The sequence below is a fragment of the Eptatretus burgeri genome, chromosome 8, assembly GCF_056783735.1.
Source record: "Eptatretus burgeri isolate ZD-2024b chromosome 8, Ebu_testis_v1, whole genome shotgun sequence".
NCBI lineage: Eukaryota > Metazoa > Chordata > Myxini > Myxiniformes > Myxinidae > Eptatretus > Eptatretus burgeri.
The window spans coordinates 41,835,113-41,858,709 of record NC_140968.1 but is presented as its reverse complement, the minus strand read 5'-3'; the positions used below and the strand labels follow the sequence as shown (position 1 = coordinate 41,858,709).

The window sequence follows — 23,597 nt, the reverse complement described above, 5'->3', positions numbered from 1 at the left end:
GCATGGTCACACATTTTGGGTTATTTCAATCGACGGATGACGACTTCTGCCTTGGTAAGCCGAGACCAGATTTATTTTCCCCCTCAATGGTCTGCTGGGTACCTGTGTCTCGTATTTAATGGTAAAGTAAGGAATAGTGATAAGCATCTGTTCTTTGTCCATTTTTCTTTAAAAGTTTGTTGAATTCTTTATTTGTTTGAGATTATTATGTTGATTGAACATTTGATTTAAATTCATCCATTTAATTGACAAGGAAATAAAAAGTCCTCCAGCTTATTTATTATTTTTAATAATAAATTCCTCGTTGACATTTCAACCTGTCCTTCATTGTCATTTCCTTCCAATGATCCAGCATTGTCTGAACCTAGAGAGACTGGGAGATTAAAATTCCCAAACTAATTAACCTGTCATAGTCGGCGTGCACCAGCGGTAAATGCTCAGCCATATTATTTAAGATCTAATTAAGATAAGATTGGTCCATCACAGAGGGCGCGTTCCTCAGTCAGAAGGCCACTTGACTTCGAGTTAAATGGCAAATTCGATGGTGGACTCTCAAACTCGTGGTTAAATGATTGGCATTCCTGGTTGTTGAGCAACCCACCGCACCACAAAGTTAATTGTGATTGGTGGCCCCAGGTCCAGTTTTTCCGAGGTGAAACGCGGATTAACCCCTTCATAATACACTCAGTACTCGTGGTCGTAACTATAATATATATATATATATATATATATATATATATATATATATATATATATATATATATATATATATATATATATGGATATAGATGACATGAAATTGATGTGGTTGGGACAATATCTTGTGTCATTAGCACAGTGTAGCATGGGCATTAACATCCCATGTGTGGACAATCTCGTCATCCAGTAAGGGTGCAACTCAGGAACTAAAACAGGTACATGAAATCTTAAAGAACAATGGCTATGACAGGAGGTTGGTACAGAGGTTAAGTCGTTTAGAAGGCATAATACAACCAACAACAAACCGGAGCTGATTTGGTATCTGTGTTACCTTATTATCCAGATGTCTCGAAGAGGATTGCAAAAATAATGTGAAGTGCAAGTGCTTGAGTAGCTCACAAACCGCTGCATACTATTCGGAGTATTTTCTTTTTTACCAAATTGAAAGATGAAATACCGGATAGTGACAAGTCAGGTGTGGTGAACAGCACTGGGTGCAAGGACTATGTTGATGAATATATCAGAGAAATTGGGAGAAACCTCCATACATGGCTGGATGAGCACAAAAAGGTGATGCGATTGGGTAACACAGAGCAGTCAGCAATTACACGGTACCACATACAAACGGGGCATCGACATGACCTAGGAGGAACCCGCATACAGGTTGTCAAGCCCAACAAACACCAGCAATTAATGCTCGAAGCCTGGCATGTTAAAGAACAGTGAGGTGGTCCAACAAACGAAACCACTGATCTCCCCATTCAGTATAACCTAATGGTTAAAGTGTCTACAAGGGGATGGTGCAAGAGCAAGCATACAGGGAGGTTCAATAATAGTCTTGGTATGCACACACCGCCACAATAAATCACAACGCCACTGCAATGCACTGCTCCACACACTGCTAATACGCCTTCACGCAACACCACACACACACACACACACACACACACACACACACACACACACACACACACACACACACACACACACCTTTCACCGGAACATGCCCAACACATGCAGAAAGTGCATCAACCCACACCTCTATCCTGATCCACGCGCAGAACCAAAAGACGGTCCTTTAATAACCCGGAGGTACTGGGGTATGCACAGTTTTCTGTGCATATGTGAAATTATAACACCACATTAAAAATATAAAATAAATTTAATGACCAGGTATGGGTGGGAATCCAGTGATGAGTGACATTGCCACATTCTGATAACCAAAAGATGTGTGCATGCTCACACACGTGACCGGAAGTGACTCGCTATCAATGGCCATGTGTTGTTAGCTGTGCCGCTTGGCTTGACCACAAATGAAACACTGCCTCAGGAGGACTCTCTTTCCTGTTTGTTAAAAAAATTGGGGAGCCGAGTTTATTCGGACTTTGTTTGATCGATTGCTTGGCTGTGCAGCTAAACGGTATATATATTTTTCTGTATATATATATATATATATATATGTACACTGGGTGACACTGGTTCAGACAGTGACTAGGCAAAACACTAATACACCACATCGTTACCCTCATAACAAAAGTGCTGAAGTCATTTTTTCCAGTTTTGAGAAAAACACAAAAAACTGCAGCAATTCTTCATTATGACTTCGGCATTTTCATTATGACTTCATTACCTTCGCATTCTGCGAAAGGTTATGTTTTGGTCGGCGTGTATTTATTTATTTATTTATTTATTTATTTGTAATCTTGTGATTCGTATAACTCAAGAAGTATTAAACCGAATTGCATGAAATTTGGTGGGATGATTGGTTATTAGCCAGGAAGCATTCCATTAGATTTTGGGATCGTTCGGGTCAAAGGTCAAGGTCAAGGTCACGAAAAGGTCAAAATCGTCTTTTACGATAACACGGTCAATTTTTATTCAATTTGCATGCAACCAACGCCAAAATGTTCAGAATTCAACGCCTCATCTTGTGATATGCAATATGACACAATGACGCCCATACTCTTGTTACCGGTTAGGGGTCAAAGGTCAGGGGGGTCACGACCTTGAAAAATATGCGGTTTTTGTCATAACGGTCAATTCTTGCCCGCTTTACATGAACCCAGCACCAAAATGTTCAGAATTTAATGCCCAATCTTGTGACACAATGACGTCATAACACATGTCACTGGTTGGGGTAAAATGTCGGGGGGGGGGGGTCACGCCCTTGAAAAATATGCGGTTTTCGGCATAACTCAGTCAATTCTTATTCGATTTGCATGAAACCAGCATCAAACCAGATTACCTTGTCTTGTTGAAACGTTATATTCACCGAGCTTGCGAGTGAAGACTCGCCAAAACGACATGAGTTGATTGTTGTTTAGTCCGTAGCCCCCGAAAGTCGGGGCGGGGAGGTCATGACATTATTGATGTGGTTTGTGTCATAAGACCATTCATATGAAACCAGTTCCCCACACTCATACCAAGAACAAAAAAAGTAGTGGCGGCAAAGGTATGCACTCTATGAGTGCCTGTTCTTGTTATGACTTTGACTTAGAAAAGATACCAATGACTTTGGCATTTTGACACGTGCAGCAATTGACACAAGAAGTGCTTTCGGCAGAAAATCTCAAAAACTGGAAAAAATGACTTAGGCACTTTTGTTATGAGGTGATGACATATGGATGAATAAAATAGCAACAAATTATGTAGAAAGCAATGTTTGTATTTGCTTTACCATTAAATGCATCATAATAATTCTTCTGAATATACAGAACAAAAGTAATTCTTGGTTACATTTTGTGTCCAACAATAAAGTTTTCAGACATATAAATTTTACATTAAATATATTTCCTGCAGTATTAAATATTGTACGAGTAATGTGTTCAAAGAGTAAAATGCACATTGTTTGAGAATGCTCAGCTGAAGCTTTAACTACTCAGCAACCCTCCTAGATGTAGATGATGTCGATTAATTTTCTCGGAGACGAGATAAAGGTGTACGTACCGTTGGTGTGTTGCTTAAAGACAAGTGCGACATCTGTTGGCCAAGCGTTCCCATCACACCCGATGGCTGCATCGGTAGTGTGTGCTCCATGGGCGCACTGAGCACAGCTCCCTGGCACACACAAAACAGGCCTTGAGTGGAAGTGAGCAAAGATCCCCCTCATTAGAGCATTGGCCTCACTTTCACAAACAATGTTTCCTTCAAAGTAAACTTCTCCAGAAACAAACCGTTCATATGATTAAAACTTGCAACTATGACATCTTCAACAACAATTTGGTCCAAAGAAACAACATAATTTTATGACGACCTCTCTTTTACGACCAAAAACGATTAGCATCCTGAATCTGTGTATTTTGTGTCGTGTCTGAGTTGGAAGGACGTGCACCTGCTTATGGCATTGCTGAATTTCAGTGCATTAAAATTGAAGGCTATGAAAGTCATGCGATTGAAATGGTGGGAGAGTTACCCCAATAAAATGTGACTGCTAATGGCAATACTCGTTTTTTGTGCATGTGTTATCTGTGATGTAAACCTAAAATATCGCAATACAATCACCTGGGACTCTCGCACTGTTCTGCGCAAGTATGTGGCCGAACACAGCACTGTCGTCAGGAAATAAAAGGATAGTTGTTCAGTTAAAATGTTCGTTGTCCCCATTATGGTCACGCAGAAATAAAGGTTGACATTTTAGGTCAGGTCATGGAATTTACCCTTCATCGCAAAGTTTATTTTTTAAAGTTGAAGAAAAACCTCTTTGCATTGATAATGGACATTTTATACGAAAACTGCAAATATGCGATAACCTTCTTTCATGGACCTTAGCAATTTGCGACCACTCCAAAACCTCCTTCCCCAATATCAGGTGCACCATCACGATAAATTGAATAATTCTTGTTGGGATACATGATATGATAATACCGTTATCCATAGTATATTTCCAGACTTATTAAAAAAAAGTCTTTGAAATCCTTGTTTGTGCTCAGTGTGAACAGTGGTGTTGCATCCATTTCAAAGTGGTGTTGCATGTGCTTTGCAGTCTCACATTAATTACTCTCGCTGGAGGAGAGGGGATTGCATTTGGGTGCGTTTGTTTGTTTGTTTGTTTGTCCGCACAGAACATGAGTATTTTTCTCTGCAACTGCTTTTCGGATTGACACGAAGTTTTCACCATAGAAGCGACTACTCACGTAAAATGTTTCAATGATAATTATGACGTCAGAGGTCATGTGGTATGGCAGCCATATTGGAATTATCCTGAAATATACAAAAATCTTCATCTCCAGAATGGCAAGACAGATCGAGGGGAAACTTCACACAAATGTTCCCCAAGCCCTTGGGATAGCAGGATATTTACGAATAATTGAAAAGTTACATGGTGTGGAAACTATATTGGATTTAGCGAAAATCTTGAAAAAAAATTATATCTTGAACTGCTTAATCAATTGACATAAAACTTCACAATTATGATGTCATAGTGATGGGGAATTTCAATTTCAACTTGATTGGATGCATGGTCTGGCAGCAAGAATTTTTTTTTTATATGGGTTTTTTTTTATTATTTTCTTATGAATAAGACTCACTTGGCTGTACCTGGATGGGTTTGAGGGTGGAGGAGTGGCAGCTGAAATGTGAATCCTATCCAAGTTCCTCCTGATGACTTCATCTTTGCTTTTTGCTTGTTTGGGTTCCTTCTGATTATTCCAATGCAGGACTGTACATATTTGGTCTTCCATTTGATTTGAATTATTTTTAATTCCAGTCCAAATTCAATTGAAAAATAATAAACGTCATGGGTCAGGGTCAGGTGTTCGATCAAAGCAGGGCATCTTGGAAACTGGTCATCACTGCCAGCAGTTATAAAGTGGCAGTTCGAGTTGTGCTTATTATTAATTATGTAACACTCCAGTACACAAACACCACACAAAATACACCACACAAAGCAAGTCCTGGTGGGGTCTGCAATCTCTGATTGCTCTTTTTCTTGTTTGCTTTTGAATTGAACCTTGAAACTAAATTAATTCCATTTATCGAATGCCCATCATTTACCAATCAGAAAGAGAAGTGCACAGTTGTGGAGGATATGAATTTGAACCACCTATATCAGATATTCAGGCACATCGCACACCCTGCACGTTTTCATGTGCCCGTTAGAGGGAGATGTTCAACACAAAATGTAAATGTGTTCTGGGATAGCCCTTGAAATCCCAATTCCGATGAAACAGAATCTATCTTCCGTTGCTTTTGCAATCCAGAATTTCCAGCCAGCAACATGGGGAGAAAAGCAAAAACATAAATGAAACAATGTCAATGCTTTACGAAAAGAACCCGACCCTCCCCTTTCCCTGGGTAAGCTGACACTTGCTTGCACAGTTCCCACAATGGTAAATATCAAAAGGAGGCCATTTTGCTAGCAATTTCATATTCTTTTGCAATAAAAAGGTCACCAGAAGCATTATTCACAGAGAGAATGGAAAAGCTCGAGGCACCTCTGTTTCATGGGAAAAAAATAACATTGCAATGCATCTGCTAAAAAGTTTGCTTCATTGCATGCTCAAGTGAAAGTGTGCCCCTGGAGGCTGGTTCTGTAAATATGTACAGAGTACATATAATATATTTACATGATTCTACATTAGACTGTGCGAAGGCCTGAGCGATCATTCAGTTTCTTTTCATGGAATAGATGCTACTTGATAACCACAGAAAATGTTCAAAAAAGTATATATCTGTCTATATTTATACTAAAAGGTTATGTAATCAATGTTAGTTTGAAGCACCCATTAATGACGGGGTAGGAGCATATAGCTACAGTAAATTGGCCGCTTGGCAGAGCAATAAGACACCTGGCCAATCACAAGTGACTATGAACAGGTCAACACAAGTACTAGTTATTCAGTAATGGCTGCCTCCATGTAGCCTCGGGCCAGTGTGTACATTATGTCTGAAGCTAAATCCACTAAAACATCGTCCACACGATGTGTTCTGCATCTATCATCAGTGAAAAAAACAAAACATTTGCACATTCTCACGGGCATGTTGGGATAAATATCCTGAATGCCTTGTGAAAGGGAGTTTATTTGGATGGAGAATGCAGTGACATTGATAAATCTCAGTATCAAAAACATATTTTTTTTAAAAAGAATCAATCTCAGTATCGAAAATTAGAAGGGCACTCTTCGACGTTGCACCGTTGCACCATTGTCAGATATGCCTCTGCCAACATTATTACATCATTATACATACTTGCACCACGTTTGATTTGAATCCCTGAACCAAAGATCAAAACATTAAATAATTCTGGCTTCCAGACCATGCATCTGATCAGGTTGAAATTTAAAACATATATTCCTCATGACGACAAGATCATAATTGCGAAGTTTCATGTCGATTAATGAAGGGTTCAAGAGAAATAATTATTAAAAAGATTTTCATTGAATCCAATATGCCTGCCAGACCATGTGAGCTATTAAACATTTGTGAACACCCTGGTTTCCCAAAGGTTTGGGGAACATGTGGGTGAAGTGTCCCCTCAATCTGTCAAGTAGTTCTGGAGAAGAGGGTTTTTAAAGGTTGACACTTCAAAAAAATCATAGCTGCCAAACCATGTGACATATGATGTCAGAGGTGGAGAACTTTTTGTTCCTCATGAATTTGTGATCATACCTGTAAAGTTTTGCCTTGATGTGTTCAGCCGTTTCGGAGAATATTTTTGAAGGTTAAATACACAGTCTCAACAAGCATTGTAACATGACAAATAGGTCCAGAACTTGCTTGGGGCTGTGGAATTAGCTGGCAGTTGCGGTCGTTTTGACACGACCCATGGAACTCGAACCGGGTAACCGGAATGGGCCACGGCTGTTGCAATAAATTTTTAAATGATTCTGCACAGAATAACAGTGCAGATGAAAACAAAATAATGTCTGAAATCCATTTCTACTGGCCACACTATAAATACCGCCCGAAGACAAATACCACCCGGACATCCCAGTCCAGAAACAAACACTGCCCGGAGAGAAACACTACCCAGCCCACTCCAGAGACAAACTCCCTTCTGGACATAAACAACACCCGGACACGTCCAGAGACAAACATCATCGGGAGACAAACACAGCCCTGACACGTCTGGAAACAGACATTGTTGGACATAAACACCACCTGGACACGTCCAGAGCCAAACGACTCCTGGAGATCATCACCGCCCGGACACGTGCGGAGACAATGAGAGACAGAGAGAGACAGAGAGAGACAGAGAGAGACAGAGAGAGACAGAGAGAGACAGAGAGAGACAGAGAGAGACAGAGAGAGACAGAGAGAGACAGAGAGAGACAGAGACAGAGAGAGACAGAGACAGAGAGACAGAGAGACAGAGAGAGACAGAGAGAGACAGAGAGAGACAGAGAGAGACAGAGAGAGAGAGAGAGAGAGAGAGAAAGAGAGAGAGAGAGAGAGAGAGAGAGAGAGAGAGAGAGAGAGACAGAGAGAGAGAGAGAGAGAGAGAGAGAGAGAGAGAGAGAGAGAGAGAGAGAGAGGATGGGGTGGTGGGGGACAGGGAGAGGGGAGTTAACAAAGAGGAAATATTATGCTTTATGAAACACACACACACTTGCACGCACACAAAACACGCACGCACACACACACAGACACACAAACACACACACAAACACACACACACACACACACACACACACACAAACACACACACACACACACAAACACACACGCACACACACACGCTTGGCCGATATCGACAATTTTTGGGAATCAATAGATTGGAGTCTGTGTGATTACCAACTTCAGTATGTACTGTTTACAACCCAAAAACCTTGAGTAGCTTTCACTGATGTTTTGTTTTCACTAACAGCTTTTTTAAACAACGTTGCATTATAGATGTTTCAAGGAGATATCCATCCATTAGGACCATACACTGTGCAGAGCGTTGGTGCCGCCGAAGCAGTCTCCTTGGCTATTGGGAACAATCCTGGACGGGTCGCCACTCCGACACAGTATACCAGCATGCTGGCACTCATTTTGCCAACCTCGGAAGGATGACAGGCAGAGTCAACCCCACCTGGTGTTAATTCAACAGCTGAGCGGGATTTGAACTCAGGACCCTAGGATCCCAAGCCCACCACCTTAACCATTAAGCCAACACCAGGCATAGGAGATATGCAAACACATTAATCTTTATAAACAGCTGCGTGTGACAGGTGGAAAAAAAATTTGGCTCCGTAATTTAAGAAAACATTCATATGGCAAATGGCTTGGAAATTGGGTGTTATGAAATATATTTTGCTTTGAAACTCACAAAGAGAAATCATATAACCTTTGTAAAGCACATCCGATAACCAATTGCTTTAGAAACAGTCACGAGGACAAAGGAAAACTTGATAAAACCTCCATTAGATACGCGATGAAGCTTTGCCACCATGGCACCCATAGCAGGCAAAGCATGCTCACACACCTGTGGAGAGTCCCGACAGATACAAATCCACCCTATGTACTGAATACATACCTCTACTTTATATAGCAACTGCCAACTGTACATCCTGATTGGGACACAAAATGTATCGCTATCGACCGTAGGGCACTCGGCAAGTGGTTTAAGCACTGAACAAGCACTCCAATGGAATGCTTGGCTTGAAAAGAGATTACCAATTGCTGTCGATAAACCCATGCATCCTGAAATGCCCAAGTAATGTCCAAGTTTGACAAATTAACACTTTTTTTAGCAGTCGGAACTGCTGCTAAGCTCATTTCTGGAGCTTAAATTTTGTAATTTGGTTTAGTTTAAGAGATTCTTAAGGTTATAGCATGTGCAGAAATGAAATACAGCCACGAACGTCAGCATTTCTGGACATTTATAAGCATTGCAATGAATCCAACGATTCATAGTGATGATGAACAGGCATTGGATAATATGAATGAGGAAAGTGAAAAAAAACTTTTTTGTTAAGAAATCGTTGCAGCCTGTTCCAAATCAAGGCAGGCAGGAGCAGGCCAAAAAACATGGCGGTTTCTGACCCCAGCAAGGTAACAAGGATACGCCTTAAGACTCCAGAGAGCGATGTGGCCAAGGATGCGCCTGAAAAAGGATATAATTAAATAAGGCCATTAATTATCTTCAAAAGGGGTGTTTTAATTAACTCAAACACCCAATTTGCACTCATGCACTTCCTTGTAGTTCCCTTAGTGTGCATGCAAGGTTTCAGGCTGCTACGTTTCATGGTTTTGGAGTTATGGAGGAGACATACACTGACTATCTAAGTATGATCCATGGATAAGTCAGAATGAATTTTGATGAGATATATTTGGAATAATTTGATATTACAAAATATATGAATGAAAAGAAGGAAGGATAAAAAAAAACATCCTCGAATATCAATAATAAAAATAGTCACAAGGCTTTTGCATTTTCTAAAAAGAACTTTTATAGCAATTATGGAATTATTGACCTGAAAATACTGTTGAAGTCAAATTAGAAATATTATGGAATCTCCTCTTTTGTTGTTTGTTAATCCCCTCACTTGTATCTAACTGTGCCCCACTGTCTCTACATTGCCTACTGTTGCCCTCCGTCACCTTCCCCTTCCATGAGCCTCGATTTTATCGACAAAAAATTAAAACAACGGATAATATGTACGAGGGGTGATCTGAGAATGAAATGCAGTATTAATTATTGTCTCAAAATATGTGGAGCTCTCTTTGCGAGTTTGTTGTCTCGAGTTACTCTCTCACCAAGATTTTAAGTCTGCTGTTACTGGCGCATCATGATCTCTATAATTTTTACCTCTGAGCTTTTCTACACCAGCTAAGACCCTCTGACCCTATCATTAGCAACTTCTCATCTGCTGTGGTGAATCTTTTCCTCTTTGTTTCCACTTTGCCTCAACTTGCATCTTCACCTTTTGTATATCATTATCTCGTTAAGAATTCCACTTCATTCCACTTTTCGGTCGGCATCAAACCCTCAATATTAAAAAAAACATACTTCTTGTTTAATTTTTTTCAACACAGCTACCCTGAACCTGAACACAATTTTTTCCATTTATTTTCAATGAATCAAATCCAAAGAAATCAAACTATTTGGATTGGTTCTAAAATCATTGTCAATGATTCATCGTTCAAAATTTGCCACCATAACATATTGTTATGGCTCTGCGAATTTGGCACTCCCCTAAGGCAATGACACCCAACATACAGCGGTCGGGAGACAGTTATTTATTTTGTATTCGTTCAGTTAGCCCTTCCATTATGTTTGGTGGGTAAATGGGACAAGATGCATTGAGTTAGGCTTTTGGTTAGGTCTTCAATTCCCCCTTGCTATTCTTTCACATATTTTATTTACCTTACTTTTCACACCTGAGCCCCATTATGCATGCATGCACCCACAGGCCAACAGGTGTCATTACTGTGGAGTCTCCTTTGCAAACGTGCGCCATTTTCCCGTTCAAACCGCACAACACTATTCAACAGACACTTCATCTCAGCCCCTCTCCATGCCCACCACGACGCTACAACCCTCACCATAACCACCACAACGCCTCCTAAAATCACCACCTAAACCTATGCTCAACTTCCTCACCACAATTACCACAAACACTTCCACCTCTTAACCACACCTGCTTCAACCATTTCCAATGCCTTTACCACAAATCACAGCGCTTCCCACACATAAGTACAAAATGCCGCAACTGCTGTTCGTTCCCCCGAAGCTCACCACAGTCCTTTTAGTCTGGGATCCAAGGTCTAAAAAGGGCCTCAAAAATGAAGTTACCTGTCACGGAAAGATATACTTTGCAGGCCACTTTTTTTTGCAAGTTCAGACTCTTAGGGAACAGAATCCAGAGGCCTGCTCTGCCCGAGGAATTGCAAAATTGGAAAAAAAAATTGCATTTTTTACCACTACTACCCTCAAATTGAAACTCACCTCTCGTGAAAAAATGAAAAATGCAGAATGATAAATTAGGGTAATTTTAATGGAAATAGTACTAAACTTGGCACATTAATAGAACATAACATCCTGAAAATTGCCACTATACTTTTGACATAAAATTTCCAAGATGGCCGCCATTTTTTTTCAAGATGGCCACCATTTTTTTTTCCAAGATTGGACAATATGTTTGACCATGGATATCAATCTTCCATTATACATTGAGTATTATTCAAATTGTTTCATTGCTTTGTGTTTGTTATAAAACCATTGCATGGTTTACACTATTAGGGAGTGCAATACAATGTATTGGGGCTTGTTTCTCGTGTCAAATCTGTTATCCTCCCAATGCTGACCCGAACGATTTAGCACATATATTAAAAAGTTATTGCAAAAAAGGTATTCCAGATGTCTAATTTGTCAGCATGTATCAGAAACTGTGCCGCTCCAACAATTAACGCCACTGGGTTATCCAGCACTTCTTAACGCTGTCACTAAACAAATGGATGAAGTAGCTTTTAGATTGGAACGAGACATTATAGATGAACATAACTTTATGCTACATGAACCAAAAATGCATGCAAAATGTCATAACAGTTATACAAACCGAAAGACAGGTGAACAGAAAATACGAAATGTTAAGACTACTGTGAACAATTGTGACGAATCAAGCTCTAGTTCCAACACAGCACATATGGGAACAAGGTCAAGTTCTGAGCAACCTATCCGATACAAGCACCAGTGTTTCATTTGTTGCAAAGAGCGAGATAAAAAGGGCGAATGGAAGCTCTTGCTCATCACAGATCTAGAAGGGCATAAACCGATTCAACAGAAAGCAAGAAGCCTGCATGATGAAGTCATGCTGAAGAGATTACATACGTTTGATAGTGGAAGCATTGACATAGTTGCAGCAGATTTTTGCTATCACCGCTCTTGCATGACAACTTACATGAACAAGAGGAACACTGGTGCAAAACAGCAAGCTGAGAATGATCCATATAATGATGCATTTGAAAAACTGATTTCCGAGATAGAAGCGCCCCTATTTCTTGAGAATAAGGTATTCTATATTACAACCCTACGAAATCAGTACAGGACTAAATATGTTCTGTTATCCTCAGTGCCTACATCTTGAGTGGCTGTGATACAGTCAGCTATCCATTCCAAAGAGGAAAGAAGCGGGCTTTCAAATGTGCTGTAGACAATCCAGAAAAGCTTCTTCCACTCGCTCAGTATGGCAAACCTGGTGAGAACTTTATCCTTGATGTATCGACTGATGTCATTGGAGCTGCTAGATTCTTCTTTCTGGCCCTCTATACACAATCTGATTTCCTGGGTAGTCTGGATGTCCTGCGTGCACACATTTTCACTACCAAAAAATGTGACCTCAGATGCCTGCCTCCTACAGAGGATGCATTTTACCTTCACTTGCTACGAAGTCTTCACCAAATGGCTGCGTGTAAGAGTGCTCACATTTCCAAACCAGTACACCCAATAGCAACTGCAGTCGGCAGAGAAATCAGGAATGGCAAACTGGTGCCAATAATGATGACAAAGGATCCAAAGCCAAGAGCTGTACAGGAAAAGCTCTGTAAATGCAAGAAGAGCAACTGTCTTCAGAGCTGCCTGTGCGCTCGAGCCAACTCGAAATGTGTTTTTGCTTGCCTTTGCATGGACGACCCACTGAAATGTGGACACGTTGAAGCAAACCTCTTGATTCTTGATGAGAACTAAATAATGATCTAGTCAGTGGAATATTCATTTTCATTGATGAGTGCAACATGATACATGTAAAATTTTGCAAGACTTTGTAAAAAGACGTAATTTTACTAAGTGTCATCATGTGAAACTATTTGTATTTATTATATTAGAGATGGTCACAACATAAAAGACACAAAGAGAACTCATGTTGTGCATTTATATCGAATCTGTAGTGAGAACAGACATTTAGTCAGAAATTGACAGCCATTTTGAAAAAAATGGTAGCCATATTGAATTTTTCATTAAGTTTAATAGTGTGTTTTCTTGTCCAACTTTCAAAGGTCGAATAGTACATATATCAAGCAAGTAACACAATACTGAAAATGTTTCTTTACGGACCAAATTATCGTCAGTCATGCAAAATGGCAGCCATCTTCGAAAGATACAGCCACAATACATTGGGTTTTTTACGCCAAAAAAAGAGTAAACCAAGCAGTGGTTTCGTAACAAACACAAAACACTTGAATAATTGCAATAATACTCAGAATATAATGAACAGAGATATCTATGGGAAAATATGGTATCCATCTTGGAAAATGGCAGCCATTTTGAAAACCTTTCGTCAAATTTATAGTGAATACTTTAAAGGATGTTATGTTCTATTAATGTGCCAAGTTTAGTACTATTTTAATTAAAATTACCCAAACTTTATCCTTCTGCATTTTTCAATTTTTCACGAGAGGCGATTTTTTATTTGAGGGTAGTAGTGGTAAAAAATGCATTTTTTTTTCAATTTTGCAATTCCTCCGGCAGAGCAGGCCTCTGGATTCTGTTTCCTAAGGGTCCGAACTTGCAAAAAAAAAGTGGCCTGCAAAGTATATCTTTCCGTGACAGGTCATCTCAAATTTTGGTGCCCTGGATCCCAGACTATTTTGCATGCTGGGAACGGAGGACATTGCTGATGCCGGTAAGATGGAACACTTTGGCGTGTAATTCGAGCTGCAAATATGCGCTGGGACCACTACCGGATTTACGGGTGACCAGGTGGGGCCATGTCCCCGGGGCCCCCCACATTTAGGGGCCCCCCACAATTTCGATGACATTTTGAAAATCCCTTGAAAATGTGCTTCTAAAGTTTTATTGTCGGTGAATGAAGATTGTAAACTCTTTGTAAGGATATCTTTTCAAAATTGTCCGTCATTGTGAGGGTCCTTTTCAAGCTTTGGATTTTTCAAGCCGTTTCTTCCACGGTCCACAGAACGGATCCAACATGGTCAAAAATTCCCGGGGCAAGCCTCGGGCATTGGAGGCCCACATTCGGATCTTTTTTTGGATCGATCATCGATGCTTCGGATGGTTGAGCGTGACCAACTAACTACGGCACTGCCCGCCAGAGCCCAGATGGAATACAGAGGTCCAGCCAGAGGAGAGGTGAAAAGGTGAAAGTCGATGTGGTAAAACTAGGCCAGGCCAGCACAGCACACGGCCGGCAGGGGTAGTATTGTACACACTGAAACTGCGGCTGGCAGGGAACGCTGTCAGTATCCCGCTTACTGGCGCGCACATCACAGTAACACGGTGTGACTTTTTATGTTCCAGGTGTGTGAAACATACTTGTTGTTCGTGATTCTGGTACGTCCCACATGCACTCTGACAATATCTCGGTTACTCGGTACCGATCGACTACCAGCTGCAGAAACCACAATGAGCGGCTTCGGTGACGACAGGCACAAATCCAGGGCTCCACGGAAATATGACAGTGGTGCTCAAAAGCAGAAACGTTCCAAGGAAAAAGATGAAAGACACAAGGCTGTCATTGACAAGACCCAGAAAATCTCAGAGTTTTTCACTCCTGCACAAACAGGCAATTCGTCCATGACAGGCTGGAACACCAACAGAGACAGAACAAGCGGATTTGGCAACGAAACCCCCGCATCAAGATTTGCCCAACATCTCGGAAGGTTCCACCGATGAAGAACATGCATCAGATGAAGAAGCGCGAGATATACTGACTGATTGTGGACCTGGCTTTGCCAATTGCATTGGATGTTGGCCTCCTGAGCGACCATCATCAGAGATGATCGACAACTGGGCATCACGAGATTTGGAGCCACTGCAGAATTCGACTGGTGCCTTTGATTCATCCATACAGTTCGTTGAAGGGAGGAAACGCTGCTGCTCCAAGAATCTTTTTTTACCGTAGACTACAAAACGGAGAGTCCGTGAAAAGGTCCTGGCTTTGCTTCTCCACATCAACCGGAAAACTGTACTGCATCGCTTTCAAGCTCTTTGGAGGTGCTCCTGCCCTGGGCGGGGAAGGATTCAATGACTGGAAGCATGCCAGTCATTCTATCGAGGTGCATGAGCGTTCGCATGAAGATTGTGCGAATATCATCCGCTTGTCAGACAGAGCAACATCCGCAGGTCGTGTGGACACTGAACTCGTCAAACAGGTGAGTGAGATTGCGTCCTATTGGAGGGAGATGCTGAAACGAAGTGTGAGCGTGATATCGTTTCTCGCTGAGCGTGGTCTGGCGTTCCGTGGATCGGATGAAATTGTTGGGTCACGGACGAATGGTAACTACCTTGGTTTAATGGAATTACTTGTGGAATACGATCCATTTTTGGCGCAGCACATTCAGAAATATGCCAACCAAGGTAGTGGCCACACTAACTACTTATCATCCACGACATGTGAAGAGTTGGTCTCCATCATCAGAAAATCTGTTCAGGATAACATCGTCACTCGTGTGAAAGAGGCAAAATACTTCTCTGTGTCAGTCGATTCTACTCCTGACATAAGCTACATCGACCAGCTCAAAGTTATTCTACGATACATTGAGAACGAGCTTTATGACCTTTCTGAGCAACACAGGACACACTGGACTCCAGCAAGCGACGGCATTACTGGATTTTTTGAAAGCCACTGGATTGGACATCGCTAACTGCCGAGGACAATCTTACGATAACGCATCTAATATGAGTGGCCGATACAATGGGATGCAGGGAATGATCAAACAGGAGAACCCTCTCGCAATATTTGTGCCATGCGAGACGCACTCACTGAACTTAGTCGGTCAGTCGGCCGTGGGATGCCGTAGACCTGCAGCAGCATTCTTTGAATTTGTGGAACAAGTGGATGTATTTTTTACAGCTTCCACGTCGCGCTTCGCCAGATTATTTGATGCCCTGAAAGCCAAAGGTCTGCAAGTACCAAATCGCCTCAGCGACACTCACTGGTCGGCTCATTCTGATGCAACCCGAGCTCTTGTAGACGGTTACAGCGAAATCATGGATGTCCTCGATGAAATCGCAAACGATGAACAACTGAATAGTGAAACGAGAAACACCGCCGAGACACTTCACCAAACGATGTGCACGCTCGAGATAAGGTTCTGTGCTGGTTTCCGGTCTACTGCCCTTGGTAGATTTGATCATACGAGTAAAACCCTTCAGTCCCAAGCTACCGATCTCAACACAGCCATGCAGCTCCTCAAGTCACTGGCAAGCTTCATGCAATCATTACGCGATCAGTTTGATACATTCGTTGTTGACGGAGTGGAGCGCTCAGGTACAGAGGAATTCACTCGCGGATTGCGTAGACGAAAGCGGAATGTCCGCCTCACTCCCTTGGACTATGGACAGACTCCAGAAGTAGAACTAGATGCCAATGAGTCCTTTCGCATCAGTGGATACGTTGCAGTAATCGACGTACTGCTGTCGCAGTTGGAAAAGCGTACAAACGCTTACAGTGAGATGAGCGACAGATTTGGATTCCTGCGTGCTCTTGTTCAACTCGAAGTGGAGCAGATTCGACAGTCATGCTCGAAGCTCGTCGAGCTGTCTCGGGAAGATCTATCACCTGACCTCACAGAAGAAATTATTCAGTTCCAAGCCATGATGAAGGAGTCAGAGCCAGACTCGGGCCGTACTGAACTCGAGATGTACAGTTTTCTCATCGAGCGAAAACTCACCGATACTTTCCCAAACGTGGAAGTGCTGCTTCGGATTTACCTCTCACTGATGGTGTCGAACTGCTCCGGGGAGCGCTCGTTTTCGAAACTCAAGCTTATCAAGAACCATCTTCACTCCACGATGGGGCAGCAGAGACTGATCAGTCTGACAATCATTTCAACCGAATCCGATGTGCTCAATTCCATGCAGGTTGACAGTATCATATCCGAGTTCGCTACCGCGAAGTCGCGCAGGAAGCTTGTTCATTGATTAAGGCGCCGTGTGTATGTTCATTGATGTGGATGACACTGCCGTATATTTGCGGTCGCTGGAAGTCGGCTATTAATCACCATTTCGGATTTCTCTTGCCCAGAGGGTTTTTAGAAGTTAGAAGATTTTTAGTCGAAGTTCGTAGTATGATTAATGACAGCGCGTCATTTGTTATTTTCTTATATTAGTCCATCTCTATCTCTTACTCTTGCAGCAACAGCATTTCTGTGATTTGATTTTAGAATGAGCTCATAGATAAGTCATCAGCCATATCAATAACAATCCATTCATCTTGTCATATTTAATTGTAATTTGTGAACATATATGCCAAATCATTCCTGATCAGGATTTGCCAAATTTATAGATAAAAGTTCAGTTATTGATTAAAAAGCAGTTATAATTTAAGTTGTTGATTAATCTCCAACTTTGGGGGCCCCCCACAATCATTGTGCCCACAGCCCCCCACATGGTAAATCCGGCCCTGGCTGGGACTCATTCAATGATGTCCAGATAGCCCTGGCACTCCACTGAATAACAACGCTCAAAATGGAGCCCAGTGCACGTTCATGGCCGGAGCGCACTCCCAAAACAATGTGCTCCATGTAAATCATGGAGCTCCATTGCATGGCATGCCTGGTGTTGGCTTAATGTTGAGGGTGGTGGGCTTGGGATATGAGGGTCCTGAGTTCACATCCCACTTAGATGTTGAATTAATACCAGGTGGGGTTGACTCTGCCTGTCATCCTTCCGAGGTCGGCAAAATGAGTGTCAGCTTGCTGGTATTCTGTGTTGGAGTGGCGACCCATTCAAGATTGTTCCCAACAGCCAAGGAGACTGCTGAGGCAGCACCAACGCTCTGCACAGAGTATGATCCCAATGGATGGATGGATTCCATGGCTGAGCCTAGAAGCAGCTGAGGACATTTTCAGCTCTGGAGTCTGGTGGGGTGGGGCTACTTCTCAGGGTGGTGTCTGCGCACCAATGATGATGCTTGGTTATGCCTACAGAGCATTTTGATCTATTGTTAGCTGCTCCTTTGCCCAGGCTCTATAAAAATAGTGGCAGAGAGCAAGCCGAGAGACTCACTCACTGAGTGTTAGTGACTCACTCACCAAGCCGAGTGCGAGAGACTCATTTAACCAGAGCTGAGCGGAGACACACCAAGCCCGAGCCAACAGTGCCAGTCACCGAGATAGAACCAAGTAAGCAGTACCAAGTCGTTGCCGAGGTCATTGCTGGATGATCGGCGCTCGGCTCCAGCTACATTCCACACGTTACTCATTATCATCCATGCTTACAGATTCTCTCACACGCCCCGTTAAGCGATCATCTTATGCATCTATCTCTCCTATCTACTGTCTCCTGTACTGTCGACACAAAAACTCAAACAGCATGACTGATTTTCACTCCTTCACATCTCCTCTTCTGTACCTCATCTGCATCACATTTGCACCTCCCACTCACGCACCATAGACACCTCCAATTTTCATCCCTCCTCCGCCCTCCTAAGCAACTGAAAAGCTTTGGTCCATTGGCCGTGCCAGGTATTGGACGAGGTCGAAAACACCTCAATTGCCTCTCCTCTTTCTGAACTCTCTAACTTCCTTGTGCGTGTGTCTGATGGCACCTGTAATGTCTGCATGAGATAAGATTGTAGATGTTTTAGATAGGTTTAGCTCTGCGTTCTCTTATTTTTGAACTGTACATAATTGCATTTCTTTTACCATACCTCATGAATCCTTGCTTTCCCTGCTGTACATATTGCTGAAATAAAACCTTTTATTATTGTGCCGCATACTTTTCCACACCCTTGCTTGTGAATAAATTGCTTATGTTTAAAATGTACCAAGCTCGTTTAGTCTTCTCCTTCATCGGACCAGCATGGTCCGCACGTTATTTTAGCCAGGAAGTTCTGTCCCACTGAATATGATCTTGTTAGTTAGCGCACACTTACTGTATCACTCGGCGGTAATCCGGGTGTGCACTGAGGGCATGAGACCCCAATTGGTTCAGCCGTCCACAGGTAAGGTATCGCATGAGGTAGTGTAACCTTGCCGGGATTGGCAGTGCCTATCGGCGTTCTTGGTTGCTTAGCAACCCGCCGGTGTGGTGCGTGGGGTTATCTGTGCCTGGTGGCCTCAGGACCGGGTGATCAGGAGGGACCCAAGTGCGTCCTCTCATGGCGAGCCTCGAACCCTGACTCCGTAACAATATTGATCCATCCATCCTCCATTCTCACATTTGTCCAAAGCCTGGTGTTGGCTGAAAGTTTGAAGTGGCTGGTTTAAGATCTCTGGGTCTTAAGTTCAAGCCCCTGTTACACTGATGAATTAACACCAGGCGGGTTGACTCAACCCGTCATCCTTCTGAAGTTGGCAAAATGAGTATCAGCTTACTGGTAAGAGGGTCATTGCATCAGCAGTACAGCCATGCTCCCAGCAATTATGCAACCAGCAGCCAAAGGCTGTATATGAATAATAAACAAACATAAACATTATTGTTTGTATTCACATCCAGTGTGTTGCCTTGATCGAACCATACTTGTGGATGAGGAATCGTTGACAAATTAGTTGAGGGAAAATAATTGTTTTAGGAAAGAGGGGGCATTCAAAATAATTTATATTTCTTGGAAAATTATTAAAGACAAAAATAACATGTGGTTTGAGATTAAGAATAGCTATATTGAATAAATTCCTAATAATTTTGTTTCAATGCATAATAGCGTCTTAACAATTCATTCTCAAAACTTTGAAAGCCCCTTCCAATTTTCATGAACACGGCCACAACAATACTTGATGCAAATCCTTTGTGAATGCATGACTGATTGCATTGATGCCAAGTAAAATAAAAAAAAGCAGCACAAATTAAGGAGGAAAAAGATGAGAAGATAAAAATGGGGACAAGCACCGGGTACTAAGCTGATTACTGTCCTGCCAGCAGGATATCTGACACGTTTTGAAGCAGACACAAACAAAACAAAAAAACTATTTGCATTCTGGATTTCTCAAAGTGATGATTCGCCATTCAATCAAAGGGAAAGTGCAACCCCCCCCCAAAACCCCCAAAAAGACATACAATCTGCAAACCACTTTGGTTATGAAAGGTGAGATGAAGCATCATGCTGCAGTTTTCCTGCTCCTTAATTATGGATGTTTTGAAATTGCACGATGACAGAGCCAAAGCCACATTCAAGCCATTTGCAAGAAATACAATGATTGGTGTGGTGTTTGTTCCTGGATGCTTTTTCAAAGCTTCAAGCCTGATATTTGCACAATGGTCGAGAATCATGTGACAAGGTGCCATGAATTTAGTGAGCCATAAAAAACGCCAACAATAAATCTCTATCAATGTGAGCAACATTTTCAGGCAATACAGGAAAAAAGGTGTGAGCCCAAGCCACTGCAAAAACATACTGCTGGTTGCAAGATGTAAGGCTGATGGGGCATCCATGATGTGCTCTGCACCTGTGGATGAGTGGTGAGGAAAGATAGGCATGGTCAGCAAAGGGGTACCCAGATGTGCTGTCACAAACACACAAGGCAAAAATGAGTGGAGGCATCTTTTATGCAGGAAAATTGGGAAATGGTGCAGCCATGTCATCCCCCGTGGAGCTTTAACTGGCAAGTTTATAGTTCAGCACAATGGATTATGGGATTATGGCATGAAGGAAGACTTCGTTTTCACCAAGTCCAGAACGCACTGTGAAGGTACACACTGTGCTGTGGAGCCATTGAGGCCAAGTTTGATGCTGAACTATTCATGAAAGCAGGCACCACTGGACAAAAATAAGTTCCGGAGGAAGTCTGTGTTACTGAGGAAAGGTTGTCTGAGAGGAAGACCGAAAAAATTACCTGTGGTGGTTTGCATATGTGCATGACACCAGCGTCATGGGTTATTCGGAGTCAGAAGAGCTGTTTTTGTTACACGTTGTTGCGGCTCTGCAAACCTGGCACTCCTCCGATACAACGACACCCAAAATATAACGATACCGAGATAGTTATTTCATTAGTATTCGTTTAGTTAGCCCTCTCCACACGTCTAGTGGGTATATGGGCTTTAGGGCTTTTTTTGATACGTTGCATAGGGCTTTTAGTTAGGTCTTCAACCCCTTATTCTTTCATTTCTTTCAATCACTTGATTTCACACACAAACCACGCATGCACGCACGCCAGGCCAGTAGCGCAATTCGCAGAGCGTCAAGAAGGCACTGCAATCACCTCTTTTAGATACGTGTGCCATTTCCTGTTCAAACGGAGAACCATAAACCAGCCGACGCCTCATCTCAGACACTCACTACAATGCTACAACCCTCACCATAATTCTCACAACATCTACTAAATATCGCCACAACAACCTACGCTCGGTCTCCTCAACACAATCACCACCTCATCTGCTTCAGACTCCTCACCACAAACGCCTCAACCACTCCCAACGCTTCAATGCCTTCAACACAAATGCCACAGCGCTTCCTCTACTCCAGTGCAACCACTACAAACCTCCCCAACCACAGTTAGCTCTCTGCACGCTCACCACAGTCTCTGAGGATGCTGGGGGAATGAAGGAAATTACGAGCCGGGGGAATGAAGGACATTATGAGTCGGGGTATTTCAGCGTGTAACTTGAAGCACAAATTTGCGCTGGGGCTCAATCAATGATGTCTGGGAAGCCCTGGCACTCCACGAGAAAACAATGTTCACACGATGTTCAGCGCATGTTGGTGGCGATAGAGGAGAGCACTCCGGAAAACCCTCGACCAATGTAAATGAAGGAGCTGTGTCATATAGCCCAGCTGAGAAGCAACTGAGGCAATTTTAGCAACATATATATATATATATATATATAAACTGTATCTAATATATACAATTTATACATATATATATATATATATATACACAGTATATAATTTGTATATATATATATATTTCCATATATACAAATTATATACTGTTTATATATATATATATATATATATATATATATATATATATATATATATATATATATATTTTATATTCATATATATATATATATATATACAGCTTTGGAAAAAATTAAGAGACCACTTTAAAATTATCAGTTTTTCTGGTGTTACTATTTCTAGGTATGTGTTTGAGTAAAATGAACATTTTTGTTTTATTCTATAAACTACTGACAACATTTCACCCAAATTCCGAATAAAAATATTATCATTTAGAGCATTTATTTGGAGAAAATGACAACTGGTCAAAATAACAACAAAGATTCAGTGTTTTCAGACCTCAAATAATACAAACAAAACAAGTTCATATTTATTTTTAAACAACACAAAACTAATGTTTTAACTTAGGAAGAGTTCAGAAATCAATATTTTGTGGAATAACCCTGATTTTCAATCACAGCTTTCATGAGTCTTGGCATGCTCTCCACCAGTCTTTCACATTGCTGTTGGGTGACTTTATGCCACTCCTGGCGCAAAAATTCAAGCAGCTCGGCTTTGTTTGATGGCTTGTGACCATCCATCTTCCTCTTGATCACATTCCAGAGGTTTTCAATGGGGTTCAGGTCTGGAGATTGGGCTGGCCATGACAGGGTCTTGATCTGATGGTCCTCCATCCACACCTTGATTGACCTGGCTGTGTGGCATGGAGCATTGTCCTGCTGGAAAAACCAATCCTCAGAGTTGGGGAACATTGTCAGAGCAGAAGGAAGTAAATGTTCTTACAGGACAACCTTGTATGTGGCTTGATTCATGAGTCCTTCACGAAGACAAATCTGCCCGATTACAGCCTTGCTGAAGCACTCCCACATCATCACCGATCCTCCACCAAATTTCACAGTGGGTGCAAGACACTGTGGCTTGTAGGCCTCTCCAGGTCTCCGTCTAACCATTAGACGACCAGGTGTTGGGCAAAGCTGAAAATTGGACTCAGAGAAGATGACCTTACTCCAGTCCTCCACGGACCAATCCTTATGGTCTTTTGTAAACCTCAGCCTGGCTCTTCTTTGCTTCTCATTGATGAAGGGCTTTTTTCTAGCCTTGCACGACTTCAGCCCTGCCCCTAGGAGCCTGTTTCGAACCGTCCTTGCCGTGCACTTCACCCCAGCTGCCGTTTGCCATTCT

At 42.0% G+C, this 23,597-nt stretch overlaps 1 protein-coding gene across 7 annotated transcripts in view; it reads right to left on the bottom strand.

Annotated features, from left to right (window-relative positions):
• RBMS1 (RNA binding motif single stranded interacting protein 1) overlaps positions 1 to 23,597 on the bottom strand; it is a 424,513-nt gene that overhangs the window by 31,917 nt on the left and 368,999 nt on the right. For 5 of the 7 annotated variants that reach the window (XM_085891735.1, XM_085891738.1, XM_085891741.1 and 2 more), the window contains 2 exons: positions 20,911 to 20,961; positions 3,646 to 3,756 (listed from right to left, as the gene is read on the bottom strand). In XM_085891735.1, coding sequence (XP_085747861.1) covers positions 3,646 to 3,756; positions 20,911 to 20,961 — 162 coding nt within the window. The remainder of the gene's footprint in view (positions 1 to 3,645; positions 3,757 to 20,910; positions 20,962 to 23,597) is intronic. The other 2 variants (XM_085891739.1, XM_085891742.1) reach the window with 1 other exon arrangement.